Here is a 24,802-nt window from a genome sequence, read left to right on the forward strand (position 1 = left end):
ATGCCCCACCCCCGCCCCAACCACCACAGTTGATTTTAAAAAATGGAAAATTGCCTGCCCCACCGGGCGCCCGCTGCTGTCCTCTCTGAGTCTGGGGACTGGGCACGCGCCCCCCCAGGAGCCTTCTTGAGCACTGACTTTCCCATTAGTTTCAGGGAGCATTTTCTGCCTGAAAGCATCTATTCCTCTTTCTCTCCCTCCAGAGAAAGAGAAAATAGATGCTTTCAGGCAGCAAACCTGCCCTGAAATGAGACTGAAGAGCTCGCTCCAGCAATTTAGAGCTCTAGGCCACGCCTCCTTTGCATGTGATGTCATCATGTGGTACATCACATGCAAAGGGGGTGTGGCCTAGAGCTCTAAAGAGCCGGAGTGAGCTCTTCAGTTCAGTTTCATTTCAGGGCAGCTGTGTGAAAGCAGCTCTTCAATCCAAGGTGTGTTCCTTAAGATATTTGGTGAATGGATCATGTTGGTTCATTATAACTATTTGATTCTAGTTAGGAGGATAGGTGTGAGCGGGTTGGGAATGTCTTTTGTAAGGAATAGCTCCTTTCGTGAGGATTTAAGATCTCATGCATGATCATAAAACTTCTTAGGGTTACCCACTTAAATTTCAGGCCTTACCTATGGAAATTGGAAATTGCATTAAATTCTGTTTAACTTGGTTCTAAGTCAGATTCATTATAAGGAAGGTGTTGTGGCACATAGCTATTTGATATTCATGCAGTAATGAAGAGTGAAAATAATTGGCTGTATAAGTAGTGTTTGTCAGGTGCACAACTGACTTGTCCTAAGTCATGAGAATGCAGACTAAGCAGTCCCCTGGCCTGAGATTTTCCAGCATGTGATGGCTACTAGTGAGGGATCATTTTAGATTTAAAGACAGCACCTGTTATGTATTTTTCTGTTTTTTTCATTCTCTTCAACATTTATTCTCAACCCAAGGGAATTAGGCAAAGACCAACCAAAGCCCATAGTAGAAATGTGTTTATTATTAATAAAATTGCCATCTCTGGCAATTTTTTTAAAAAACCTGAAAACCCATCTTTTCACCCAAGCTTTCCCAGCTTTTAAAAATTGTCTCTTTAATTTTATGGCTGTTTTTAAATTGTTGCATTGTTTTAACTTTTATATGTGTTTTAATTGTTTTTATGTTAACCGCCCAGACGAAAGTTTGGGCGGTATAGAAGTTAAACAAACAAACTCCTCTCCCCATCCCGCTCAAATCCAATATTCCTTTCTTTGGGTGGGCTTTTCTTTGTGCTCTGTTGTTGGAGGTGGTTGGAGGGGAGGGGAGTAGGCACTTAGCTGTGCTGGCTTGCCCTTCCAGCAGCTCATGGGCATTTGATTGTTGCAGAAGGATAAAAGAAATCTCTCTTCCTCTGCTGTTTGCTCTGACTTATTGGAAGAGGAAAGGAGGGGACAGTTTGATTAACATTCCAGAATTGTTCATAAGTGTGCCCCTTATGAATTAATTCATTAGTTTCTCTCTCTTCCTTGCCCTAACCTTGAGATTCCCCAGCAATAGCCCTGCCTGCTCATTTTGTGTATCTTACTCTTAAGATGGAGTGGGCTTTTTGTTTGTTTTATTGCATGTTGTAGCTGTATGTGCATGTAGGCTGACTTGTGTTTTGGAGGAGGCACTGAGGCTGTAAGGCCCCACTCTGAATGCAGGTGTGCACACACTGCCTTGATAGTGGTTAGAGTGCTGGACTAGGACCAGGGAGACCTGAGTTCAAATCCCCATTCAGCCATGAGACTTGCTGGGTGACTCTGGGCCAGTCACTTCTCTCTCAACCTAACCTACTCCACAGGGTAGTTGTGAGGAGAAACTTAAGTGTGTACACTGCTCTGGGCTCCTTGGAGGAAGAACAGGATATTAAAAATGTGAATGTTACTGCTTGCTGGCAGATAGCAGTTGGGGGGCGGCGGCAGGGGGGTTGCTAATACACACTGCTGGATTTGGAATGCAATGAACATGCTGATCAGGGAGTGTAAGGACTACATCCCGTCTCCAGTACCTCTCTGAATAGCTGATAGGTGTGATTCCTGCTTTCTGAAGAAGGCTGTATCTGTGCTGCCTCAGCAATTTGCATCAGTGAAAGCAAGTAAGGTGCAGTTATAATTTTCAGGTAGTGCCATAATTTTTTAATTAAAAGATTAATAAGCTTGACTTTTACTTTTTGAGCTGATATTATGGTGAAGTTATCTGAAAGATGGGTGTCAGATATTTGGGGGGGTGGGGGGTGCAATTTCAGTGCTTGCCCTAGGCGCTGTTTTCCCTAGATATGCCTCTGGAACTCGGAGTGTGAAAGTGGTGGCAGGAGAACCCACATCACGACACTAACCATGATTTATGGTTTATGTAACTAAAGATTAACCATAGATGGGGTAATCTAACCAGGATCTGAATCCTAGATTTGTAGGAACCTTAGTTCTGCTTTAAATCTGAATCCACCCTCAGAATAGATTCAATTTGAGTCTTTGACTCCTCTCTCCAAGAGCTGCTGCTCACAGAGATGCTAGCCCAGAGCAGCTGTGAAACATGCCACCCTAGGCTGCAAACATATCTCACTGCTGCCAGCTTAGAAACCTCCCCTAGTCTTCCTAGCAACTTCTTAAGTCATCTCTCCAATCTTTGCCTAGAAACAAAGTCATTGACAGGATTCTCCTTTCATTTTAAGTCCAAAGGCTTTTAGCAGATATAATAAAAGACTATTATGCCTTTCTGCTACTCTCATTCCCTCCAGGGCTGTAATCTAGCAGATGTTTAGTGCCACAGCAGCAACAAATATAGCACAGACTGCACTGAACTCCATTTCCCAACCCAATCCTTTTCTACTTAGTGCCTTGAATTCTGTTTTTTTAATTAGCAATTTTTTTATGTTTTGCCAGTTAAGATGATGCCTTACAGGGGGAGACCTATGCAAGGCATTTGTATAGAGGAATGTACAGTAGATCTTTCATTTAGCTCTAGCAGACAAATGCTGACAGAGCCACAAGGAACATGAAGAAATGTGTTTATGAATGAGCATTATCCATGATCACAGGCTGCTGTGTAGACTCTCTCTTCAAACTGTGCCTTTTCTTTTCTTTCCATAGCTCTAAGACTATACTTTATTTCTTCCCTAAATCTCCTCCCCCCCCCTTTTTTTTTTGGTAACACTCCATCCACCAAACATTTTCCTCGGTTTCCCCATCTACCTGTGCAACTCTTTTTGTATATCCTGCCAGTCCATCTCTCCTTTCTGCGAATATGCAATTATTGCTGGGTTGCATTGCTTCTGCTTTCTAAAAAGACTCTTTTGAGCCTATCCCCTTCCATCATTTAAACTCAGATTCCTGATTTGTAGTTAATCCCATCCCTCCATTACTTTACTTCCAAGTAGACATTAGCAGTGCTTTGTGTTAGTCTAGTCTAGAAGTGGAAAGTCCTGGAAATTGACTCCCTAGTTCTGAGTATAACTGCTTCAAGAGGAGACTCTAGAAGCACTCTAGCACTTCTAGAGATAAGCAGGTATTCCCCTACATTTCCTTTTATGGGTTTTTATTTTATCCCTCCACTGAGGTAGCAACGAGGTAGCAAAGGATCTTGCTAGGGCACACAAGGTGGGGTGAGATGGCAAGTGGACTTTGATGGGAACATGAGTTGGAGGTGAGGGAGCAAGGGGCCTTGCAAAGACACACAAGGTGGTAGCAGATTGTTTTTGAGAATGAAATTGCTACATCAGAGATATACTTTCTATGGATATGAAGGCTCCAGTTAGCCAGCATAGGTAAGAGCTACAGTTAAGCTTCCCTTTCCTACAATGACCAATCAAATTTTCCTTTTCAGAAAGCAAATAGGGTTCCTTCACAACTAAAGGCATGGGGTGTACTTGCGAGTAAGGGTGAGGTCTACTTATATGTGAAGGTCTGGGTGCAAGGAGCTTCATTTCTAAAGCAGCCTAGTATAAAAGACTGTACAAAGTCTTTACAACTTATGTGACATGGAAGTTAAGATGGGCACCTTAACTTGGCATTTCCATGATTTTTAGAGCATGAGTGAAAATTGAAAGCATCTTAATGCTCTTCTTAAACTTGAAGATTTTTAGATGACTGAATAGTGCTTGGTGCAAGACTGCAGCTGGGAGACAGGAGGATCAATACTATAACAGCTCCTCTCTGTAGGGAGCAAAAGGTGTTTGGAGAACTCAAAAAAAGGGTGGAAATAGCCAAGGGAGCTCATTCCAGGTGAGCCTGCCCCCTTCGTAATCAGAACCAATGGTTGGAAAGTGGGTGATGGCTTCCCAAGAGCAGAGCAAGGCAGCCTGGGATTGCATACAGGCCCTTCATGGGAGGCGAAGATAGGAGCCAGGCCACTTGCAAACCATGGTTACAAGAAACAAGCTGAGGCTGGTGATACTGCAGTGCTGTTCTCACTTTATTTAGCCTTCCAGTCATGGAAACTACTGAGTCATCATGCTTACTGCACTTTCCTCTACAAATAAATATCATAAGCATGGACAGTGGGAGAGGGGGAGGGTTTTTTAGTGCATCAGGGCTTCTAGGCATGTTTCTGGGATGCTGTACATAAGTACAGCATCACTCCCCGCCCCCATATCTGAAGTGGGCTATAGCTTGTTCAGGATTGCAAACCATCATTTGAACTTTGTTGTTTAACAATAACTTTACAAAAAGAAATCATATTTATTAGAAACGGTTTTCACTAGGTATGAGTTTTTAAAAACTCTTTCTTACTTATTGGAATCCAAAGTAGACTAGACTTATGGCGGGGGGGGGGGGAGATAAGATGGATCTTAACACAATCTTACTTGTTTTAAGATCTGTATTACCTAGAGGTAGGTCCAATTAAACTCATTAAGATATCTTTCTCACTAGCATGCATATGATTGCACTGAAAGTTGCTTAGTGCGTTTGCACAACTTATTGATGTAATGTGAAAACAAGGAGGAAATCTTACACTTCAGATAAACTTTAGATTTTGTGATCAAGTATAAATCCCTTATTACTTTTTCAGCTCTGAATTTCAGGGGGGGGGGTGTTCAATGTATATTGATCTGTCTTAAAACCTTCCAAAAATTCAGACTTTACACACTTGGCTTTATGTTAGTACAGAGTAGAAAAGAATGCCATCTACTGGACTATAGTAAACGATGCGTGGATGAATAAACAAGGAGGTATTGTAGTTGTTACTTTAGTATGATATTGTGCAAGTGGGTACTATTTTCCAGGGAAGGATTTGTGCTAAATATTTACAGCTTCTTTCATTAGGAGAGTTGAAAGATAATCACATAAAGAAGATGACTGTCAGCAGCAAAGCATAGGAAGCTTCCTTTTACTGAGTCAGACCCTTGGTCCATCTAGCATAGTATTGTCTACACTGACTTGCAGCAGCTCTCCCAGGTTACAGGCAGGAGTCTCTCCCAGCCCTACCTGGAGATGTCATGGAGTGAACCTGGGACCTATGATCTTCCACTAAGCTATGGCCCCATCCCCTAAGGGGAATATCTTACAGCACTCACATGAAGTCTCCAATTGAAATGCAAACCAAGGTAGATCCTGCTTAGCAAAGGAGACAGTTCATGCTTGCTACCACAAGACCAGCTCTTCTCACCATGGTCAGCATCCATAGAAATTTGCAATGTAACCTAAGACAGTTCCCTGTCACCACATACTTACAATTTACTTAGGAACCAGTTCTTGGCATCATTTGCTGAAAGCTCACAGGAAACACTAGATCAGTACATTTCGACAGGAAAAAGAGCAATTCGGTGTTTGGAACAACTAGTAAAAGGGCTAAAAATAAAACAAAGTATCATCATGCCACTATATAAAACCATGGCACACTCTCATTTGAGTATTTTTTGTTGTTTCATGTAGGAAAGAATATTTTAAGAAAAGGTGACTTTATAAATCTGTGATGTGTAAAGTGTGGACATAGGCTGCTCTTCCCTTTAAATAAATAGAACAAAGGGGCATCCAATAAAATTTAATGTCAGCTCAGGACAAAGGAACTATTTATTAATGCAGTGCATAATTAATTTAAGGAATTGGCTCCTCTGAGAAAGCTATAAGGCATTACATTGTACAGATGTCTATACACATATTGACTGCACCTACGTTCACTTAAAAAGTGGCTCTTACTTCAAAAGCTCAGCTGAATGGAACTACCATCCCCAAATGCCTGTGCATCCTCCCAGCAGCCGTATGGATTTTCCAGGCAACACTGCATCATTCCTTGCTTGCCCACAAAGCTCCTGAGAATTGCTGTGCCACCTCCATGTCAGTGCTGGATGGGCAATTAAAGGGCTGCAATCACCACACTACTCGGGGCATTTTCCCCATGTTCTGCTGTTTCCTGGTGGTGAAGGCAGGGATTTCCAACACTGGAAATCCAACTTTACTGAAACTCACTTTCCTAATTGTAAGATCACCTATAGGACAGTGCCCTGATGTTCAGTACTCACATTTTTCTTCCACAAGAAGGCCAACATCTTGTCATCCTCAGAGGCATCATATGCCAGGATTCTCTCTGCTGCAAAAAGTATTTTTAGGGAATAAGTACCACAAAGCCCAATCTAATTATCTTCTGGAACTTGTTTCTTACTTGAGGTACATGTGCTTTGGTGTATCCCATCTGACATTAGTAGTTACAGGTTTGCCTTAAAGCTATTTCTGATCAGGGTCTGAATTTGTCAAAAAAATATGTTAATTTTCTTTATGGTCACTAGGTGTTTCTTTATGGGACTAGTGCTAGCATATGATTTTGGGCTACAGAGATCTGAATACGTAAATATGTACATTTTGAATTCTAGGTTGTCAAAAGAAACATGATCATCTGACTATACTATCTTTAAGGTTTATAATAATCTTCTTATATTTTGGTTTTGCAGTCATTACATGAGACAGATACTGGAGGCACTACGCTATTGTCATGATAATAACATAATTCACAGGGATGTGAAGGTAAGTCATATATTGACATCACAAAAACTTTATTGTGCTGATAGTATGGTATAGTATTTATAGTGACGGACTCTCTGCTGCCATGCCAGGGTTTTGCATTGTGCAATGGGAGTGGAGGAAGATTTTCTTCCCTTCTCTGTGCCTCCTGAAACTATCTTCCTGTGGGGCGGGGGGGACCCTTAGGGAGACAGTTTTGGGAGCCATAGATGACGACAGAGGGAAGGCGGGGATCACCAAAAATCACTTCAACCACTCAACTCACTCAAGCAACAGAAAGGTCTGGTGCATTGGTAGGTTAGTCTGAATGACAGTCAGCTCATCTGCCTTTTTTATTATTGCATTGTATCTTTACTCAGTCTGGAAGATGAGCCAAAACCCCTTTCAGCAACTAGAACAACTAACCAACACTGGTATTTATTTATTTTTTAAATTTAAAATGGTGGCTTGGATCCAAAGGTGCTGTTCCACTAGCTAAAAGTACATTATCAAGGCAGTGGGTGGTGGTTGTGCTATAGCTCAGTGACAGGGTGATTATTTAACAAACAGAAAATTCTGGGTTCAATCCCTGGCACTTCTAGGTAGGGCAGGGGAAGCTGCCAGTCATTGTAAACAATGCTGAGCTGGATGGACCAGTGGTCTGACACTCGATATAAAGCAGCTTCATATGTTCATATTCTCCAGCCTGTATCTTCCTTATTAACTATATTTTTTGTACTATAATGCATCTGCACCTAATACACTGTGTTCTACTGCTAGAAGTCTTCCACTGACACCTGTCAAGAGTTCACAAAACATCATTACATCATGTTCTACTTCCACTCACTGTTGTTTGCACATTAGCCCTTGTTTGGTCATCAGCCCTTGTTTTGCCTTGAATACATTGACATTGTATTCTTATCCTCACAAGCACAAGATCACTTTTAAATGAAACTAGAACAAGAGGCCATGAGAGGTGCGTGTGTGTTACATAGACTATGTGTTACATTAATTCATTCCTAGGGCCCATGCTGTCAGAACATCCTTTAAACAAAGGGCCTGTTTTGAGCTCAGAGCAGAACAACCCCCTTTTGATCAAAACATTTTTATGTTCTGAGCGCCATTTTTGAGACCTGTTTTTCCCTTGCTGATTGATTTTCTGACACTGGCTTCCGATCTTGCTTTTCTTGGTTGGCTTGTTATCATACAAATAAAGTGTTGTGATGGGCAACTGTTGGCTCGAAGGCGGGTAACACAAAAGGAGGGAATTTCAAATTCAAAATGTATTCAAAGGGACTGGAAGACAGTGAGAGCCCTTATAGTGTGCCTCTCTTGAAGAAGAGGATATATCAGGAGAGGAGGAAGGAAGGTTTGATTTTGTGTTTTCTTTTTCTCAGCACTGAATATATGATGCTGTGCTATCATTGCTATAATATATTGTTTTGCTGGATCAGATTGACAAAGGCAAAACTTTGGTGCCTGCCTTAAGTTGTGGTTTAGTTTGTTTCTGAGATAGTGTTGTGGTGAGAAATTGACAGTGGCAGCTGTGTGTTGCGGTGTATGTGTGCAGGAGCCCAGGTCTGTGCACTGGTTCGGCACTGCAGGGATGGGGAGGGTGAGCAGACTCTTTAAGAAACAGGAAAGCAGGCCCTTACCTGCTCGCCGTCATTGCATGCAGAGCTCCTGATACAGCAGCACTTGTTCGGGATGTGCCCAAACCACAGTTCAAAGTATGGTTTGAGCACTTTTAATGAAATTAGAAAGGGAACTTTAAGAAAATGTAGAGCAGGCGCTTGCCTGCTCTCCGCTGCCCCTTCCTACTGGGGTGACGCATGTCCCAAAAGGCCCCATGTGCCGTCAGAACACACATGGTGTCTGTGCATGCGCAGGCACCATTTGCATGATGTCAGCATGGTGTGTGCACGTGTTTGTGTGTGTGTACGTGCGCAATATCTGTGTGTGTGTGTGTGTAATATTTCTTAGTGATTGCTGTGATGCGCTCCATTATCACTGAGTGAAGCACAAATTAGTCTCTAGGCCAGACGATGGAGCTCATCACAGCAATCACCAAGAACTATTACTCACATGCATACACGGGATGTGCACAAACCAAAGTCCGAATGGGTTCTTTCTTTCTCTTTCTTTCTCTTCCTTCTTTTCTTTCTTTCCTAACATATTTGTATACCACCCAAAATGCAAGTTTCTGGGCAATTTACAACCATCTTTGCCAAACCATCCCAGGTTTGTGTGTTTAAGATTTCTTGGTGGTTGCTGTGATGAGCTCCATTGGCCTAGAGACTAACTTGTGCTTCACTCACTGCTCTGTTCTGCTCTGCAATCTGCATTGCAAGGTGTACTCGGTCAAAATGTGGCTGAAGTTGCTCTAGTTGAGCTTATGGCTATGCTTGCTGCTAAGAAAGGCTGCTGCTGTGGCAGCTGTTGCAAAGCTAGGAAGTAACATAAGGAGTCATAATTGTGTGTGAGACAGCAACTTGTACCAATGATTTTACTGTAGTGCGAGCACTGTGGCTGGCAGTGGATTCTAGGTCAGCAGTTCTTTTTTGGCCGTTTTTTGGACTGTGTTTGAGATGTGTGTTCTGTGTTGGGAGGGACAAGTTCCCTTTTACTGTGTGCTTCTGCAGTGTTTTTCAAGGCAGGGTTGCAAATTACATTGCAAATTGTAATGCAAAACTTGTATGTGCACTCTATGGGTGTAGCTCATTCCATCCATAAGGAACAAAGGGGAAACACAAAACATCCCATTGTTCCCCATAGGTAGCTCCTAGGGATACTAAAGTGGGTTGTGTTGTAGGGCATGATGGGTGCTACCTACCACACAACCCACAAAATAAATGAGCAAGCGGGTTGATTTTTAATGATTTTTTAACTTTTCCCCCAAACCCCCCTAGGATCCAAGGTGGGTAGGCAAGTTCTTAGGGGTATAGATAACAATGTTACCCAGAAAGTAAGGTTTCACAAATTGTGTCAAAGTATGATAGCCTAAAAATATTCTTACCCGTGTTTCCCTGAAAATAAGACAGTGTCTTATATTAATTTTAGCCCCCCCAAATGCACTAGGGCAATTAGCGGTACATCAGAAATTACTGCTAGGTCTTACTTTCGGGAAAACAGGGTATTAGCCAGCAGAAACATAATAAAATTGTCTCTGAGCACATACAATGTGTCTTTTCCTTTTCAGTAAGAAAGTGCAGACTGTTCCTCCACCTGGAGAATTAAAGAAAAGAACTTACAGGACAGATAGTGTTGTCCATCCCACCCACATCTGAGTCCCTGAACATTCTTCTAATTATTATATACTGCCCCCCATCTCTGTAGTAGCAAGCATACTATACATAACTACAGAACATAGAATCTCAAAACTCCAAACCTAGTTTTTCCCAGCTACCATCCAGCAGATCTTCAGAATTAAAATACTTCCCCAACCCCCAACATGAACCTTCCATGCACAGGAGATGTGATACCCACTCCAGGTTTTCCACCAGCCTACTCTCCCTCTTCCCTTTTTACACAAAAGAAATCCGCTCCATGTTTTTGTGCAGAACTTCTTTTCCAGACAGCAACTGTGTTCTGGCTCCCCCATCTTTAGTTGGTCCCCAGTGACTGAGTTTTTTGTTTTGTTTTTTGTTTTCCGCTTTAGTGTGTGAAGAAGAGAGACCAGCTAGGGGTATCTGCCAGGAAAAGAGCAGAGGTTGGAGGAGGACTGTGGAGGACAGGTCTATCAATGGCTACAAATCTGGGGGCTATGGACCACCTCCAGCCTCAGAGGCACAAAGCCTCTCAATACCAGTTGCAGGGGAGCAACAATAAGAGAGAGAGCATGCCCTCACCTCTTGCCTGTGGGTTCCCCAGAGGCATCTGGTGGACCACTGTGTGAAATAAGGATGTGCACGGAACCAGGTGGGAGATCAAAGGTGGGGTGGTTGACTTTGAGGGTGGGGGTGGGCCCTTAAAGTGCACCCCCCAGTGCACCTGCCTGTGCATGCACATCATGCTCGCAAGCACTTGCACCAATGCGTGCAGGTGCATCAGGTACTTCTGGTGACATAGGGACAGAAGAGGCAATGGGGCGGTAGGGAGGTACGCTGCAGCTCCGACAGTCCTTTTGAAAATGGAGTACGGGGGGGGGATGGAGTGAGGGGTAAGTGCACCCTCCCAGACCCTTGAAGTCAACCCCCCGCCTTCAAACCACTGGTTGTTCAAACTGGTTCAGGGGCCCTTAAAAGGCCTCCGAACCAGTTCTGTGCACATCCCTAGTGTGAAACAGGATGCTGGGCTACATAGGCCTTGAGCCTGATCCAACAGGGCTTCTCCTATGCCAGTGATTCTCAAACTTGGGTCCTCAGGTGTTATTGGACTTCAACTCCCATAATCCCCAACCAAAGGCCACTGAGGCTGGGGATTATGGGAGTTGAAGTCCAATAACACCTGAGGACCCAAGTTTGAGAATCCCTGTCCTATGCTGAGGGGATATGTAGGAGAGCACGGAAGCAGGAACTAAAATTTAAGTTCTAAAAATGCCACTGCCTGCTCTAACTCAGTCAGTCAACAGGAGGGACTGCAAGATTAGTGACGCAGCAGTAGAGGCTGGTCTAGCAACCTAACTGAGATGCTAATAAGGGGAATCAGTTTTAAAACAACTGCAAAAATAGTGCTGCTTTCCTGGATACATCCTGCTTCCAAATCTTGATCACCAGAATTATTTTCTTGGTCTCCACAGTGACGGCAATTGTGGATTGCTGCCAGAAAGCTAGTGTTGTAATTCATAGGATCAGAAGTGACTGATTTATAGCTTCCTGTACCTTCTTTGGGATCATGCTGGCACAAGGTTCCCCTCTCCCATTAAGCATACGTTTTGAAGTGTTCATTTTATAAAGCAAATGTTGTATAATGTTTATGAACACTGAGCAATGAGTTGTAAGTCTTCTGTTCAAATCTCAGCTCAACCATAAACATTTGTGATGACCTTGGTTTTGGTTGTGCTGCCGAGACGTTATTGACTCCTGGCAACCACAGAGCCCTGTGGTTGTCTTTGGTAGAATACAGGAGGAGTTTACCATTGCCATCTCCCGAGCAGTATAAGATTATGCCTTTCAGCACCTTCCTATATCACTGCTGCCTGATATAGGAGTTTCCCACAGTCTGGGAAACACACCAGTAGGGATTCAAACCAACAGCCACCTGCTCTCTAGACAGGTTGCTTCCCTGCTGCTCTTTAGGGAACCCTTATGGTGTTTTCTCCTCCTCCCCTCATCTGTAGTATATTTTGAGATACAAATATTGGCCCACCTTGCATTGTTGGGGTAAGGTGTGCTGAGATGTGAAGTATTGTGAACTGTTAGTACTTTTTCTTTCTGTGTAAATACTGATGACTCCTTGTGTTCTGTTTGGAAATTATAGCAGTGGTCAATAGGAGAAGGTTTGCTATTCTACTGGGGCAAGCAGACTTCACTCCTGTCTTTGCTAACAAATGACACAGTAATGAAATACAAAAGATAAGCTGCCACCTACACAATTACATTCTTGGCTTCATAGAATATTTGACAAATATTTTACCATGGCAAAATAATAGGTGGTCAGTTGACCAGCATGTCAAATAGGTTTTCCAAGTCTGAATTCAGAGAACAGCCTTTAACCTGTAATGCTCCCACTCTAGCATGATAAAATGTGGCTGTGATGACTCCTGACCATTTGCTCCCTGGCCCTGCCATTCACTCTCTTGCCCATCCTGCTTTAACACAATCATCCACTGTGTACCAATGGATGTGGGGAAGGGAATTTCTGTCTTTATCTTCAGGTGCGTGGAGATGATGGGTGCACTTGCCAGCACCCTGCAAGTGCATCTCTTCCTGCCATCTATCTCCCACACATGCAAGCTTCTGTTTCAGCTCCTGCAATCTCAGTGGGCTGGGAGAAGCAGAGAGCATTAGCCTAATAGTGAGTGTGTATTGTTTTAAAAGCAAAATAAGAAAGGATGAATAGTCAGCAAATGCAATTAAAAGAATACATTTTATTTCAATGTATTTGCTTGTCTCTAGGTCACTTACAGTTATGTACAATTTTTTTACCACTATTACTATATAGTATTAAAAAGAGAGAAAGGTGTTGTAGCTGTTTTATAATGCCTGTCTTGAACTTAACTGTTTTGTAATGCCTATCTTAGACTTCTGCTTTAGGTGGCATAGGCATGCATAGAACAAAAAGCAGAAGGAAAAACATAAATGTAGTTGATTCCTGAAAATCAGGGCAGTTGGAGGATATGGGTTTCCCTAGGACAGATTTCTGGAAAATGTAGAAAGTGCTTTGACTCAGAGGATAAGTTTGTATAATTAGTTCAGCACAAATTGGGTTGATCTTACTAAAATTAGTTACTAAAAAATATTGGCCCATATAAGTACACATATAGTATTTATAAAATATGTACATGTTTTAAAGCCATGAATCAATAAAAGCAAATCATTTAATTTCCCCTTCTTCAAAATGCTTTCTCCTTGCCAAGTACATGCAGTATTAGGGGTTTTTAAAGGTTTTTTAGAATGGTTTTCTATAAGGATAAATACCAGCAGTTGCCTCTAGCCTGGTTTAGGATACTTTGTATATATTGAGGATCTGTTAAATTTATCTCATGGGTTTCTTACTAAAATGACAACTAGACTTTGTTGCCAGATTATCATGAAGAGTATGTCCCGATTTCATTTCTGAAGTACTCTCAGTCATATTAGAATCCACATGATTTTTTTTACAAAACAGTTGAAGTACGGTCTTACGGATGCTTCTGGACATTAAGAAATACATAACTGGATCTAAACAACTATTAAAGGATGAGAAAATGAGCATAATCTCATTGCATTTGTGAATGAGCTGCTTCCAGTAGCAGGAGGTATTTTGAAGCTGTGAAGTGATGTAAATAAATCGGAAAATATGATATGGAACAAAGCATAATGTAAAAATTACAAGTACAACAAAAGAGTTCCTTGCTATGGTAATATACTTTCCAGTATTGGGAAAACTTGTTCTCTTCTTAGAAATTTTCAGAAGGTTCCTTGCAATTTTAACATAGGACAGAATCAATAGAATGAAAACTATCCAAAATATTATAACCAGAATATAATTGAAAACTGCTTCCATCTTTGCATTTTGTTTTTCCCTGTAGTGGAAACACATCGTGGAGTTCTGTTCTTCCTTCCTGGTAGAGTGAATAACCATCACTATAAATCCCATTGTTGCGACAGTCCACAGTGTGCAACAAATATATATGCTTTGTTTTGTTGTTAACACCTTACTACGCTGTACAGATCTGCTAATTTTTACATAACGGTCCAGGCTGATTAGCCCTAATAATACTATGCTAATGTACATGTTCATGTAAAATAAGTTCCCTACAATCTTGCAGAAAGTCAAGCCCAGCGGCCATTTGTTTTGCTTTATATGATAAAATATTCGGAAGGGAAGACAAAAGTTCAGGAGAAGGTCTGCAATGGCAACATTCAGTAAATAAATCTGTATAGAATTTTTCTTGCAGTGGGTGCACAGAAAAACATACAGGGCAATAACATTGCCAACCAATCCCGTGACAAAAATGAATGAATATGAAAGTAGTAAAGCCAAAGTCAGAGTTTTCTCTGTTGTGATGCAGTCTGTAGTGTTTTCCATTCCTGAGATGATTTTTCTGAGATGATTTTCGCCGTTCCTCAGAACTTGTTCAGTATTTGAAAAATTCAGAAATGTCAAAGTGTCCATCCTCACTGTGTCTTTCTTCTGCATGCAATATGAAAATCAAATTTCTTAGTAGATGTTCATTGAAATGGTATATTAACACATTCATATACTTTATTGATCTTGTCTGAAATAAGATGCAAGATAGAAAAATAAATAGAGTTGTATCGGTACCTTGTTTTAAGTTCTTTACTGTCAGTCATGTGGAATATTTTGATTAACTTCTCTTACAAACTTAGAAGCTCTTCTCTCAATAGCATTGTTTTAGCCATGCATAAAGTAAGCAAAATTTAGTGTTTCCCCCAGAAAATATTTATAAAACCAGTCTGCCATTATAATTGCTTGGTCTATTTAAATATATGGTTCCATGGTGGAGTTAGAGTTACTTTTACCCCCCCCCCTTCGCTTTTAATAAGGAGATAACTAATGTAGGCTTTACTCTCCTAATGCGCCCCCCATATTAATGTCAGGCCAGCATTCAAAGTGCTCTGATACACATTCATAAGAGTTTATCATTAGAGTGCAATTTAATTGAACATAGTCTTATTTGTCTCATCAAAAAATAGAGGCTTTGAAAATAAATGAAACTACAAAAATATCAACTATTAGCTGGGCAGTATCATAAGAAGAATGCCTCTCCATATAAATAAATAAATAAAAAACAAAGAACTTTAAGAAAATATTTGGTAATTCAAAATAGATTCTTAAAAACAAAAAACAAAACAAAAAAACACCTTTAATCCAGCACTGAGTATAAACCAAAGTGACCTTAATTATTCTTAAACTTGCTTGCATAGATAAGGTGCCTCTGATTAAAACGACTGATTCCCAATTTATTATACCTTTTTCAGATCTTACCAATAATAATTACAGCTTCTCAATTTTAGAAATGGCAAAAGTATTACAATAATTTTGTCCAAAAGAAGAAAAGGGCATGACTTTCTATAAAAGTCCTAATTAAACATTTTAAAAAGTGGATTTTCTCTTCCAAGTCTTTATTGTTATTAGATGGAGCAGTTACAAGCTGTGATAGAGTGGGCAAGACAAGAGAAAATAGGATTTGAATTTTATATGAACAACAAATGATTAAAATACTTCTGAATTATCCCTTGAGCTAAATAAAGTAAAAAGCATCATTAATGGTGAAAAATGTCTTGTTAAATTGATCCTGAGTATTTGGAATAAAATTAAAGCAACAAGTCTGAAGATGTCACCTTGGAAGTTCTACTCAGAAGTACTTTAATATATAGAATTCTCTAAGGTGTACCCGTGGCTAATCCCATGTGTGGCAGCTCTGGTGAGAGTTCACAAGAAGAAGCACCACGGTGATTGGGCAGTGGAGATTCCATATGCAGATAGGGAGGAGGACACTGTGATGGTTAAAGTCAGTTGGAATGCAACTATTACTAGTTGGAAGATGTTCTTTATTGTAGAGGATATATATATATATATATATATAAATGATAGTGGGCAGGGTCTTCAAAGAGAAGGGAGGAAAGAACCCCTTCAGGAGAAGGAGGCTGCCATTGTGTGAATTAGATGAGGAAACAAGATGAACAAGATCTGTTAACTCAGGAAGCGGGAGAGAGAGGAGAAGAGAAAGAAGGAAGGGTGAGGGACGGGCCCCAGCCTGTCAGTGGCCTGCAGGGAATAAGCGGCCATAGCAGTGCCTATTGGCAGCAAGGAAGGGCCCAGTCAACCACTGCTGCTGTTTGAGGCTACCGAGGCCGTTGGCGGAGGCAGGCAGGCAAGGGACGGGCCTGAGCCTGTCAGCAGCCTGAGGGGAACGAGCAGTCATAGAGGTATCAGCAGCGAGGAAGGACTCGGTCAACCGCTGCTGCTCCTGTGAGGAGGAGCAGGAATGGGGTGAGGGTGAGAGTGGGGAGGTATCTAGGGATGGGAGCTGCAGCTTGGCCAATAGGTGCCAGCAATGCTGCAGCCAAGACCAAGAGGGGTAAGGGGGATAGAAGCAACCAGATGGAGGAGGAGGAGCAGGAGTGCGGCTCAGGTGTAGGTGGAGAGATCTCTGAGGTGAGGGGAGCATGGGTGAGGGGAGCAATGCTCTGCGCGGGCTAAGCTAGTATATCTATAAAGCTGAATCCAGCAAGAAGTTTCCACTCACTGAAACAGCCATGTCTGCACAGATGTTCTTCCAAGTTGTGGCCTATGTCAATCATCTGTTTGAAGGGGGGGCTTAGTTACAGTCTTCACTGCCCCCCCCCCCACCAATCTGATCCTCAAGATCTTCAAAAAAACTAAAATCTGTTTCAGGGCTTTTTTAGTTATGGCGTCCTGCTTTTGGAACTCCTTAAACCATGAGGCCCCTTAATTGTTGTTTTTTCACTGGCTGGGGAAAACACTTCTTTGTTTACAAGGCTTTTAATGTTTTCTTTTCCCCACCCCCACCCCACCCATTGTGTATTTGTGCCCTGTGCTATTCTGGATAACTGTTTTATGGTGTTTTATTGTATTATTTATTGTGTATTTTAAACTGATTGTGAGCCAGTTTGGGGCTCTTGTTAGGGCTGAAAAGCAGAATATAAAAGGTAAGTAATTTGAAGAATGCTTTCAGTTTTTTAAAGCTTTATTTTTTAAAGTCTGTGGAGAATGAAGAAGTAATAATATTTCAAATACAGCCCAAATTACCTTTTTCTGGCTGTTTTTTGTTTAAAACTTCTGTGTTTTAAGATAGATTAAGGTTGAAGAGACAAAACAAGATGTATGTTCTGAAGTGACTTGAGCCAGTTACTGCATTTTTGTATTTGATTGTATAATTTAGCTAGGCTTATCTCATGCTTTTCCTTTTTAGAAGTCTAATTTATTTATTGGGAACTTGTTTTTATTTAAGGGCAGGTGCCAAAACACAAAATCAAGCCAGTACTTTATCAGCACTGAAACCATTAGAATGTGATATAATTATGTAAAGGGGGGGAAGCAGTTGAATGGTTTAGAATATATTATTTGAATTTCTGAAGTGATTTAATATACTTAAATATTTAACTACAGTCATCTAAATGCTTTGGGTTGCAATTCTGTACACACAACTGGAAGTAAACCCTATGGAGAGTTAGTTTTGAATAAACTAGCATAGGAGAGGGAGGGAATTAATATATTGAACATACCTAAGTATCTCATTGCTTTTTCTGCTATATTTGAATAGACTTACACAATCTACACAATATTGGCCTGGGGGAAAATTGACAAAACTGATGTAGTGGAAATATTTTTGCAAGTGTACTATTGCTCTGATAAAGTAAAGTCTGTGCCGTCAGGTCGATTTCTGGCGCCCACAGAGCCCTGTGGTTTTCTTTTCCCCACCCCCACCCCACCCATTGTGTATTTGTGCCCTGTGCTACAAGAGGGGTTTACCATTGCCTCCTCCCATGCAGTATGAGATAATGCCTTTCAGCATCTTCCTATATCGCTGCTGCCCAATATAGGTGCTTCCCATAGTCTGGGAAACATACCAGCGGGGATTCAAACTGGCAACCTTCTGCTTGTTAGTCAAGCATTTCCCAGCTGCACCACTTAAGGTGGTACTGCTCTGATAAAGTTGCTTTTAAATATTACTCAAATTGAATAATTTGACATCTCTTCCTTTTTAAAAAGGAAAACAAAAATGTAAGAAGTTGAATACTCACTTGTTGAGGGAAATGCTTCTTACCTATCAGTTATCAACTAATAGTATTACTCTGTTAATTGCAGTAAACCAATTTTAAAATGTATTTTGTTTTTATACTATAATATATTTTTATACTATAATATATTAACATAATTGAACAAAACGTTCTTTTACTGTGAATATAATGTGATAAAAGGGAAATACTTACTTTCTGATTAGTCGGGAAGTATCTTCTACCAAATTGTTTCTTCACTACTTGTCTGAAGAGAGATGGGGAAGTGTGAGTCTTGTTCGAAAGTTGTGCCTAGTTTTGTTGTAAACATGATAAGAATCAGCTGTGTCAGCTAGCTGGTTTTTTTATTTCCCTATAAGCAGATCTCAGACAAGGCATTTGTGGATACTAGGCAGAGTTTGAAAATGAAACCCCCATGAAGGTATGAATTCCACAATTTTACCTCTCAAAACTGGTTCCCATGGCAGTTCCTGACTTCCACCCGAGAGTCTCCATCTAACTTGTCATTGAAATTTGAAGCTGGATGGAGAATCTTGGTTGGAAGTTGGAAGCCAGAGTTATTGGGTTCAGATGACACACATGCCAAGAGCATATGTTCCCCAGGAACCTCCAGTTACCATCTTACTGACTTTTGGTGCAGTCATGTAAACTACCAAACTAATAACATGGTCCTGCTATCCCTTTCTGTCTCAACAAATTTATACCTTTCTTGAGAAGCATTTGGATTGTGCGTACCTTTCAGGCTGTAGGAGTAGTGAATTACTGTTAAAAAGAGGATGGGATTCTTGTTTTGCATTGTAGCTATGTCACTCCGCTTTTGTAATAGTTCAGGTAACCCTTTTCTCCCACACACCTCAAATCGCCAAATATCTGTGTGGATCTGTCCACTAAAGGCTTTGGAACTTCATTTTAACACCTGAGACTTGAAGCATCACAAAATATTATGCCATAATATTATATAGAGGAAGGAATTTTCTGAAATTAAAAATATGTTTATGAAGAATAACACTTAATAATTAAAATTGTTGCTTGTTGTGCCCCCTATTCAATTGTGCTGTGCCCTAGGTGGTTGTCCTGCTATCCTACCCCTCATCTGGACTGTGCCTGTACATAACTGAAGGAATTTTGTGTCTGTGAGTGAGATGATCTGTGGTTTGAACAAATGAAATAGGCTAACAGCTTTAGAAAATAAAGTATACAGACAAATATGCTATGGCATCTTAGGTTTTAAGGGCTACCAATGGAATGGGCTTGCTTCATTGGATGCACTGAAGACTACAGATATAGATAAATACAAATTGAGGTATCGTGGAGAATGTGCATATGATGAGCAATAATGCCAATGAGAATGCAAAAACACATCCTAATAGCTATGTGGCATCTGAAAAAGTGGACTTTAGTCCATGGAAGATTATGCCACAAGAAATCTGTTGGTCCCTAAGCTGCAACAAGATTCTCTGTTTTTATTGTAACAAATTAATACAGCTACCTCTTTCGAATATAGGAAAAAAGGAAGGAAAGAAAGATGTTCAAACCAAAGTTACTGTGACATAGTTTTATCATGAATCACTTACTAGGTCATGTTTCTTCATATAGCAGCATACTTTATATGATGATTAACAAAATATTGGGAGTCTGTTTTTCAAACACTTCAGCAACATATTTTGCTCTTCTCTTGTTGTGGATTTGTATAGACGATGTGAAAGTTGCTTCCCTGTAACTAATGTTATCCAACAACATTTTAATCTTTGTAATTGAACTTTTATGCTAGACTGAGAATTTTAAGTGTGTATATGGCTAGTTCTTAATTTCTTGTACTCTGTTGAGAGGTTGGGATCCAAAGAGCCATGTGTGATCTCTTCATTTCCCCACTTCCTACTGCAAGACCCACCTCGACTGACCATGAAAGTTAGAGGAACTCTAATTGCAACGACTTTTCATTAGGCATGAGGGGCTGGAGAACCTTCTCATAGTGCATGAAGCTGTGTTTATGTGTGTGTGGGTATCCCATTCCAAGTGTACTTGAGTACACAGGTATTGCTAATAAAATATTTTAATGCGTTTTTGTATCTCTTTGTAAGGAAAGCTTATTTCAGGTGCTTCAGTTATAGGAATTTAATTCAATTTCATTCTTTTTATCATTACAGAATTTGTAACTTGAGTAGCTTTGTTAACGTTAAGCTTATTTAGGCAAAAGTATATAAAAGGAAAATGGAAGTCCAAAGAAAATAAATATCTTATTGCTAACTGACACACTTAACGCCAATAAGGAGGCAGACCACACTATAACACTGCCATTTCTCCTGCCTCTGGAGGCAGAGCACCAACCTTTATCATCACATAAATGTGATGATTACCATCACATGTGTAGAGAGGAAGAATTCCACTTCTGATCCTGGTTGAAAACAAGCCAGAATTTTCCATGGTATATGAAACCAGTAAATCCTGGCTTGCTCTGACAGGGTTTGAAAACAAACCAGGATATAAATCTGGCTTCTTCTCAAACTCTGGTTAGAACAAAACATAACTTTCTGGGTTCTGACATCATGGCTGTGGTGAAATGTGGGCAACAATGCACTATGCTGTTGCCTGTTTTGCTCAGGTAGCTAATACAAGTGCATTGACCTCTGTGTCACACACTACTGCTTCATACATCCACTACCACTTCTGAGTTTTATTTTAACTGGACTTCTGAATATGCAGTCTCAATCTCACCAAGTCAGTAAAGTCTGGTTGGAAAAAAACTCTCTTCTATCATCTGTTCAATAGGTGGGTATTAGGTGTAAAAATTACACAAGATGTTCTACTAGAGGTTGCTTTTTTAATGTTCTTTAATTTGTTTATTCTTATTCTTTACAGCATCTCTCCAAGATTCTGTAAGGGGATTCTTATAATATGTGCAGGACCAACACCACTTTCAGCCAAATCTCAAAATACTAAACGATTTCCTAACAAAGCAAATGTAGAGCAGTGCATTAAAGCAGACATTAAGTTCAAATTAACCCCCAGGATCATTTTGTCACAATGGCAATCCTGATGTGTTAAACAAGAACATAAGAACAGCTCTGCTGGATCAAGCCCAAGGCCTATCTAGTCCAGCATGCTGTTTCACACAGTGGCCCACCAGATGCCTCTACGAAGCCCATAGGCAAGAGATGTTGCTCCCTTGCAACTGGTATTGAGAGGCATTTTGCCTCCTGAGGCTGGAGATGGCCTATAGTCACCAGACTTTTAGCCATTGATAGACCTGTCCAACATGAATTTGTCTAAGCCCCTTTTAAAGCCATCTAAGATAGTGATCATCACCACATCCTGTGGCGAATACCAAAGAGTAATTATACGCTGTATGAAAAAGTACTTCCTTTTGTTGGTCATAAATTTCCTGGCTTTCAGTTTCATGGAATAACTCCTGGTTCTAGTGTTGTGAGAGAGGGAGAAAAATTTCTCTCTGTCGGTTCTCTCTATTCCATACATAATTTTATACAGTTCTATCATGTCTCCCAATAGTCACCTCTTTTTCGAACTAATAAGCAAGCCCCAGATGCTGTAGCCTTTATTCCTAAGGAAGGTACTCCAGGCACCTGATTGTCTTGGTTGCCCTCTTATGCATCTTTTCCAGATGTACAATGTCCGTCTTAAGATACGGTAACCAGAACTGTACACAAAGTAGCCTCACCATAGATTTGTATAATAGCATTATAATATTAAAATTTTTATTTTCAATTTAAAAATTATTTAAGAAATTTATTTTCAATCTTTTATTAGGAATTTATTAGGAAGGGGATTTTAAATGCCCTTCCTAATGATCCCTAGCATGGAATTTGCCTTTTTTACAGCTACCATGCACTGAAAATACACTTTCAATAAGTACCATGACCCCAGGATCCTTCTCCTGATTAGTCGCTGGCAGTTCAGACCCCATCAATATATTTATTAAGTTGTGGGGGTTTGTCCCAATATGCATCACTTTACATTTGCTTACCTTAAGCCATTTTTGTCATCCACTCACCCAGTTTGGAGAGATCCTTTTAGAGTTACAATCTCTTATGGATTCCACTACCAAGGACTGGAAATAGAATCCTTCTGCCCCTCATGTGAAGGAGTGTAGGGAGTATGCAGGTCCCTGACACAGAGCTGTCACCATTGTGTCCTGATCTGGTCTCCATATGTTATCTGAACTGGGCTGACAATATTTCTGTAGCAAAGAAAACCAAACTGATAACAGGAGAAAGAAATTAAAACTACAAACTCATTGAAACAATTGTGGAGATTATCTTTCTAAAGCAAAATAGAAAAGTACAAGATAGATAGTCTTTTCCCAGATTCTATGGTGGGAGATCAGATAAAATTCCGCTAAAACACCTGAAAAAGCAGAGCTATCAGGTATATGTGAAACCATTCTATATCCCATATATAAAGGTGGATAGTCTCACCTTTAGAAATAGATGTCACCATGCCAAAACAGATTATTCCATTGACTGAACAATTAATGCCAACCGTCTTCCTCGTTCTAATATCATTACAGCTCTGTCTTATATTTTCTATGAATACAAAAAATCCAAGAGAATATTTTTCTTTTGTGGGAGAACAGCACCTGAGAATATGTTGCAAATAGTATAGTGTATGTGATTATTATAAAGACATAATCATTTTAGCATCTTTTCTACTGCCATGAAGTATTCCTTTATGGCTTTGTGGTTTTCAATTAAATATTGGGGGAATTTTCTCTTTTCAGCCACACTGCGTGCTTCTTGCCTCAAAGGAAAATTCAGCACCTGTAAAACTTGGAGGTTTTGGAGTTGCTATTCAGTTAGGGGAATCGGGACTTGTTGCCGGAGGTAAGAGAAATTTCATAACCTGTTCCTCAGATGAAATGTGTTTTTCTTGGACTTGGTGAAAACTTTTAGGAATAAATTCGGGATCAGCTAAAAAAACAAACAAACACAGCTTTTCTATAGAAGAACAAAAAAAATCTAGTTGTGTAATATAAAACATTCTGCAAATGAACAATAAAATGTAGTCCTTGCTCGACTTTGCCCAATCCTTGTCCAACATGGCTTATACTATCTGGCAGGGAGGCTGTTGTAGAGGGCCTGGCAGAGATTATGAATGCTTCTCTGAGGGAGGGCAGGCTGTCTCCTTGTCTGAAGGAGGCAATCATTAGACCGCCTCTGAAGAAGCCTGCCTTGGATCCCTCAGAGTTAAGCAACTACAGGCCTGTTTCCAACCTTCCATGGCTGGGCAGGGTAATTGAGAAGGTGGTGGCATCCCAGCTCCAGGCGGTCTTGGAGGAAACTGATTATCTTGACCCATTTCAAACTGGCTTCCAGGCGGGCTATGGGTGGAGACTGCCTTGGTGGGCCTGATGGATGATCTCCAGTTGGGAATTGACAGAGGGAGTGTGACTCTGTTGGTCCTTTTGGATCTCTTGGTGGCTTTCGATACTATTGACCATAGTATCCTTCTGGAACGTCTGAAGAGACTGGGGGCGGGAAGCACTAGACAGATTCCAGATGGTGTCCCTTGGAGTTCTTCCAAATCTGAACTTTCCTGTGGTATCCCTCAGGGCTCCGTATTGTCTCCGATGTTGTTTAACATCTACATGAAACCGCTGGGAGAGATTATCAGGAGATTTGGTGCAGGGTGTTAGCAGTGTTCCCTCTAAGATGTGCACACGTGTGTGTGCTCACAAGTTTTTGGATGTCCGCTCAGTTAATTTTAGATCCCACTCAAGTTGAATCAGGAAGGCCCCACTCTGAATGCTTGTGTGCACACACTGCTTTGATACTGCCGCCCAGAACAAAACTCATTCCTCACATAGGTTGGGGGGGGGGGGAAATAGAGAGAACACTGGTTATCAGTATGCTGATGACACCCAAATCTACTTCTCCATGTCAGCCTCATCAGGAGAAGGCATAACCTCCCTAAATGCCTGCTTGGCACAAACAGAGGCTAAATCCAGATAAGACAGAGGTACTTATTGTGCTGGGTCAGAACTTGGGAGATTATTTTGATCTGCTGGTTCTATATGAGGTCATGCTTCCCCAGAAGGAACAGGTAAGCAGACTGGGGGTGCTTCTGGATACGAACCTCTCCCTGGAGTCCCAGATTGTAGGGATGTGCACGAACCTGTTCAGAAGCCCTTTTACGGGCCTCCAAACAGGTTCGAACACTGGCCGGTTCAAACGTTCGGGGGGGGGGTGGACTTTAAGGGTGGGGAGGGTGCTCTTCCCCTTTCCCCCCTTTCACCCCACTGGTGCTCTATTCCTGTAAAATATTTCGGGGCGGCAGCATACCTCCCTGCCGCCCCTTCCCCTCTTCAGCCAGAAGTGGCCAAAAGTACCTGGAGCGTGTGTGTGTGCCTGGTATGCGCACGCGTGCCCCATACTTCCAGCCACTTCCAGCCGAAGAGGGGAAGGGGTGACATGGAAGTATGCTGCCACCCCAAAAGATTTTACAGGAACGACACTGGCTGCCTATACATTTCCAGG

General features: G+C 41.1%; 2 protein-coding genes across 29 annotated transcripts in view; one reads left to right on the forward strand and one right to left on the reverse strand.

The window, feature by feature from the left end:
* The window catches only part of CASK (calcium/calmodulin dependent serine protein kinase), a 402,451-nt gene that overhangs the window by 162,464 nt on the left and 215,185 nt on the right, over positions 1-24,802 (forward strand). For 26 of the 27 annotated variants that reach the window (XM_053305461.1, XM_053305465.1, XM_053305452.1 and 23 more), the window contains 2 exons: positions 6,894-6,966; positions 23,047-23,149. In XM_053305461.1, coding sequence (XP_053161436.1) covers positions 6,894-6,966; positions 23,047-23,149 — 176 coding nt within the window. Of the gene's footprint in view, positions 1-400; positions 432-6,893; positions 6,967-23,046; positions 23,150-24,802 lie in introns of those variants that run through there. The other variant, XM_053305481.1, reaches the window with a different exon arrangement.
* Positions 12,951-19,084, reverse strand: GPR34 (G protein-coupled receptor 34). Of its 2 annotated transcripts, none has more exons than XM_053305483.1 (3): positions 19,047-19,084; positions 18,507-18,602; positions 12,951-14,718 (listed from the first exon to the last, which is right to left on the reverse strand). In XM_053305483.1, the coding sequence occupies exon 3, from the start codon at positions 14,698-14,700 to the stop codon at positions 13,579-13,581; it is 1,122 nt and encodes a 373-aa protein (XP_053161458.1). In that variant the 5' UTR covers positions 14,701-14,718; positions 18,507-18,602; positions 19,047-19,084; the 3' UTR covers positions 12,951-13,578. The 2 variants fall into 2 exon arrangements, with proteins under 2 accessions (XP_053161458.1, XP_053161457.1); XM_053305482.1 differs by lacking the exon at positions 19,047-19,084 and adding an exon at positions 18,754-18,804 and having other exon boundaries at positions 12,951-14,803.

The sequence above is a fragment of the Hemicordylus capensis genome, chromosome 3 (genome assembly GCF_027244095.1).
Source record: "Hemicordylus capensis ecotype Gifberg chromosome 3, rHemCap1.1.pri, whole genome shotgun sequence".
NCBI classification, from domain to species: domain Eukaryota; kingdom Metazoa; phylum Chordata; class Lepidosauria; order Squamata; family Cordylidae; genus Hemicordylus; species Hemicordylus capensis.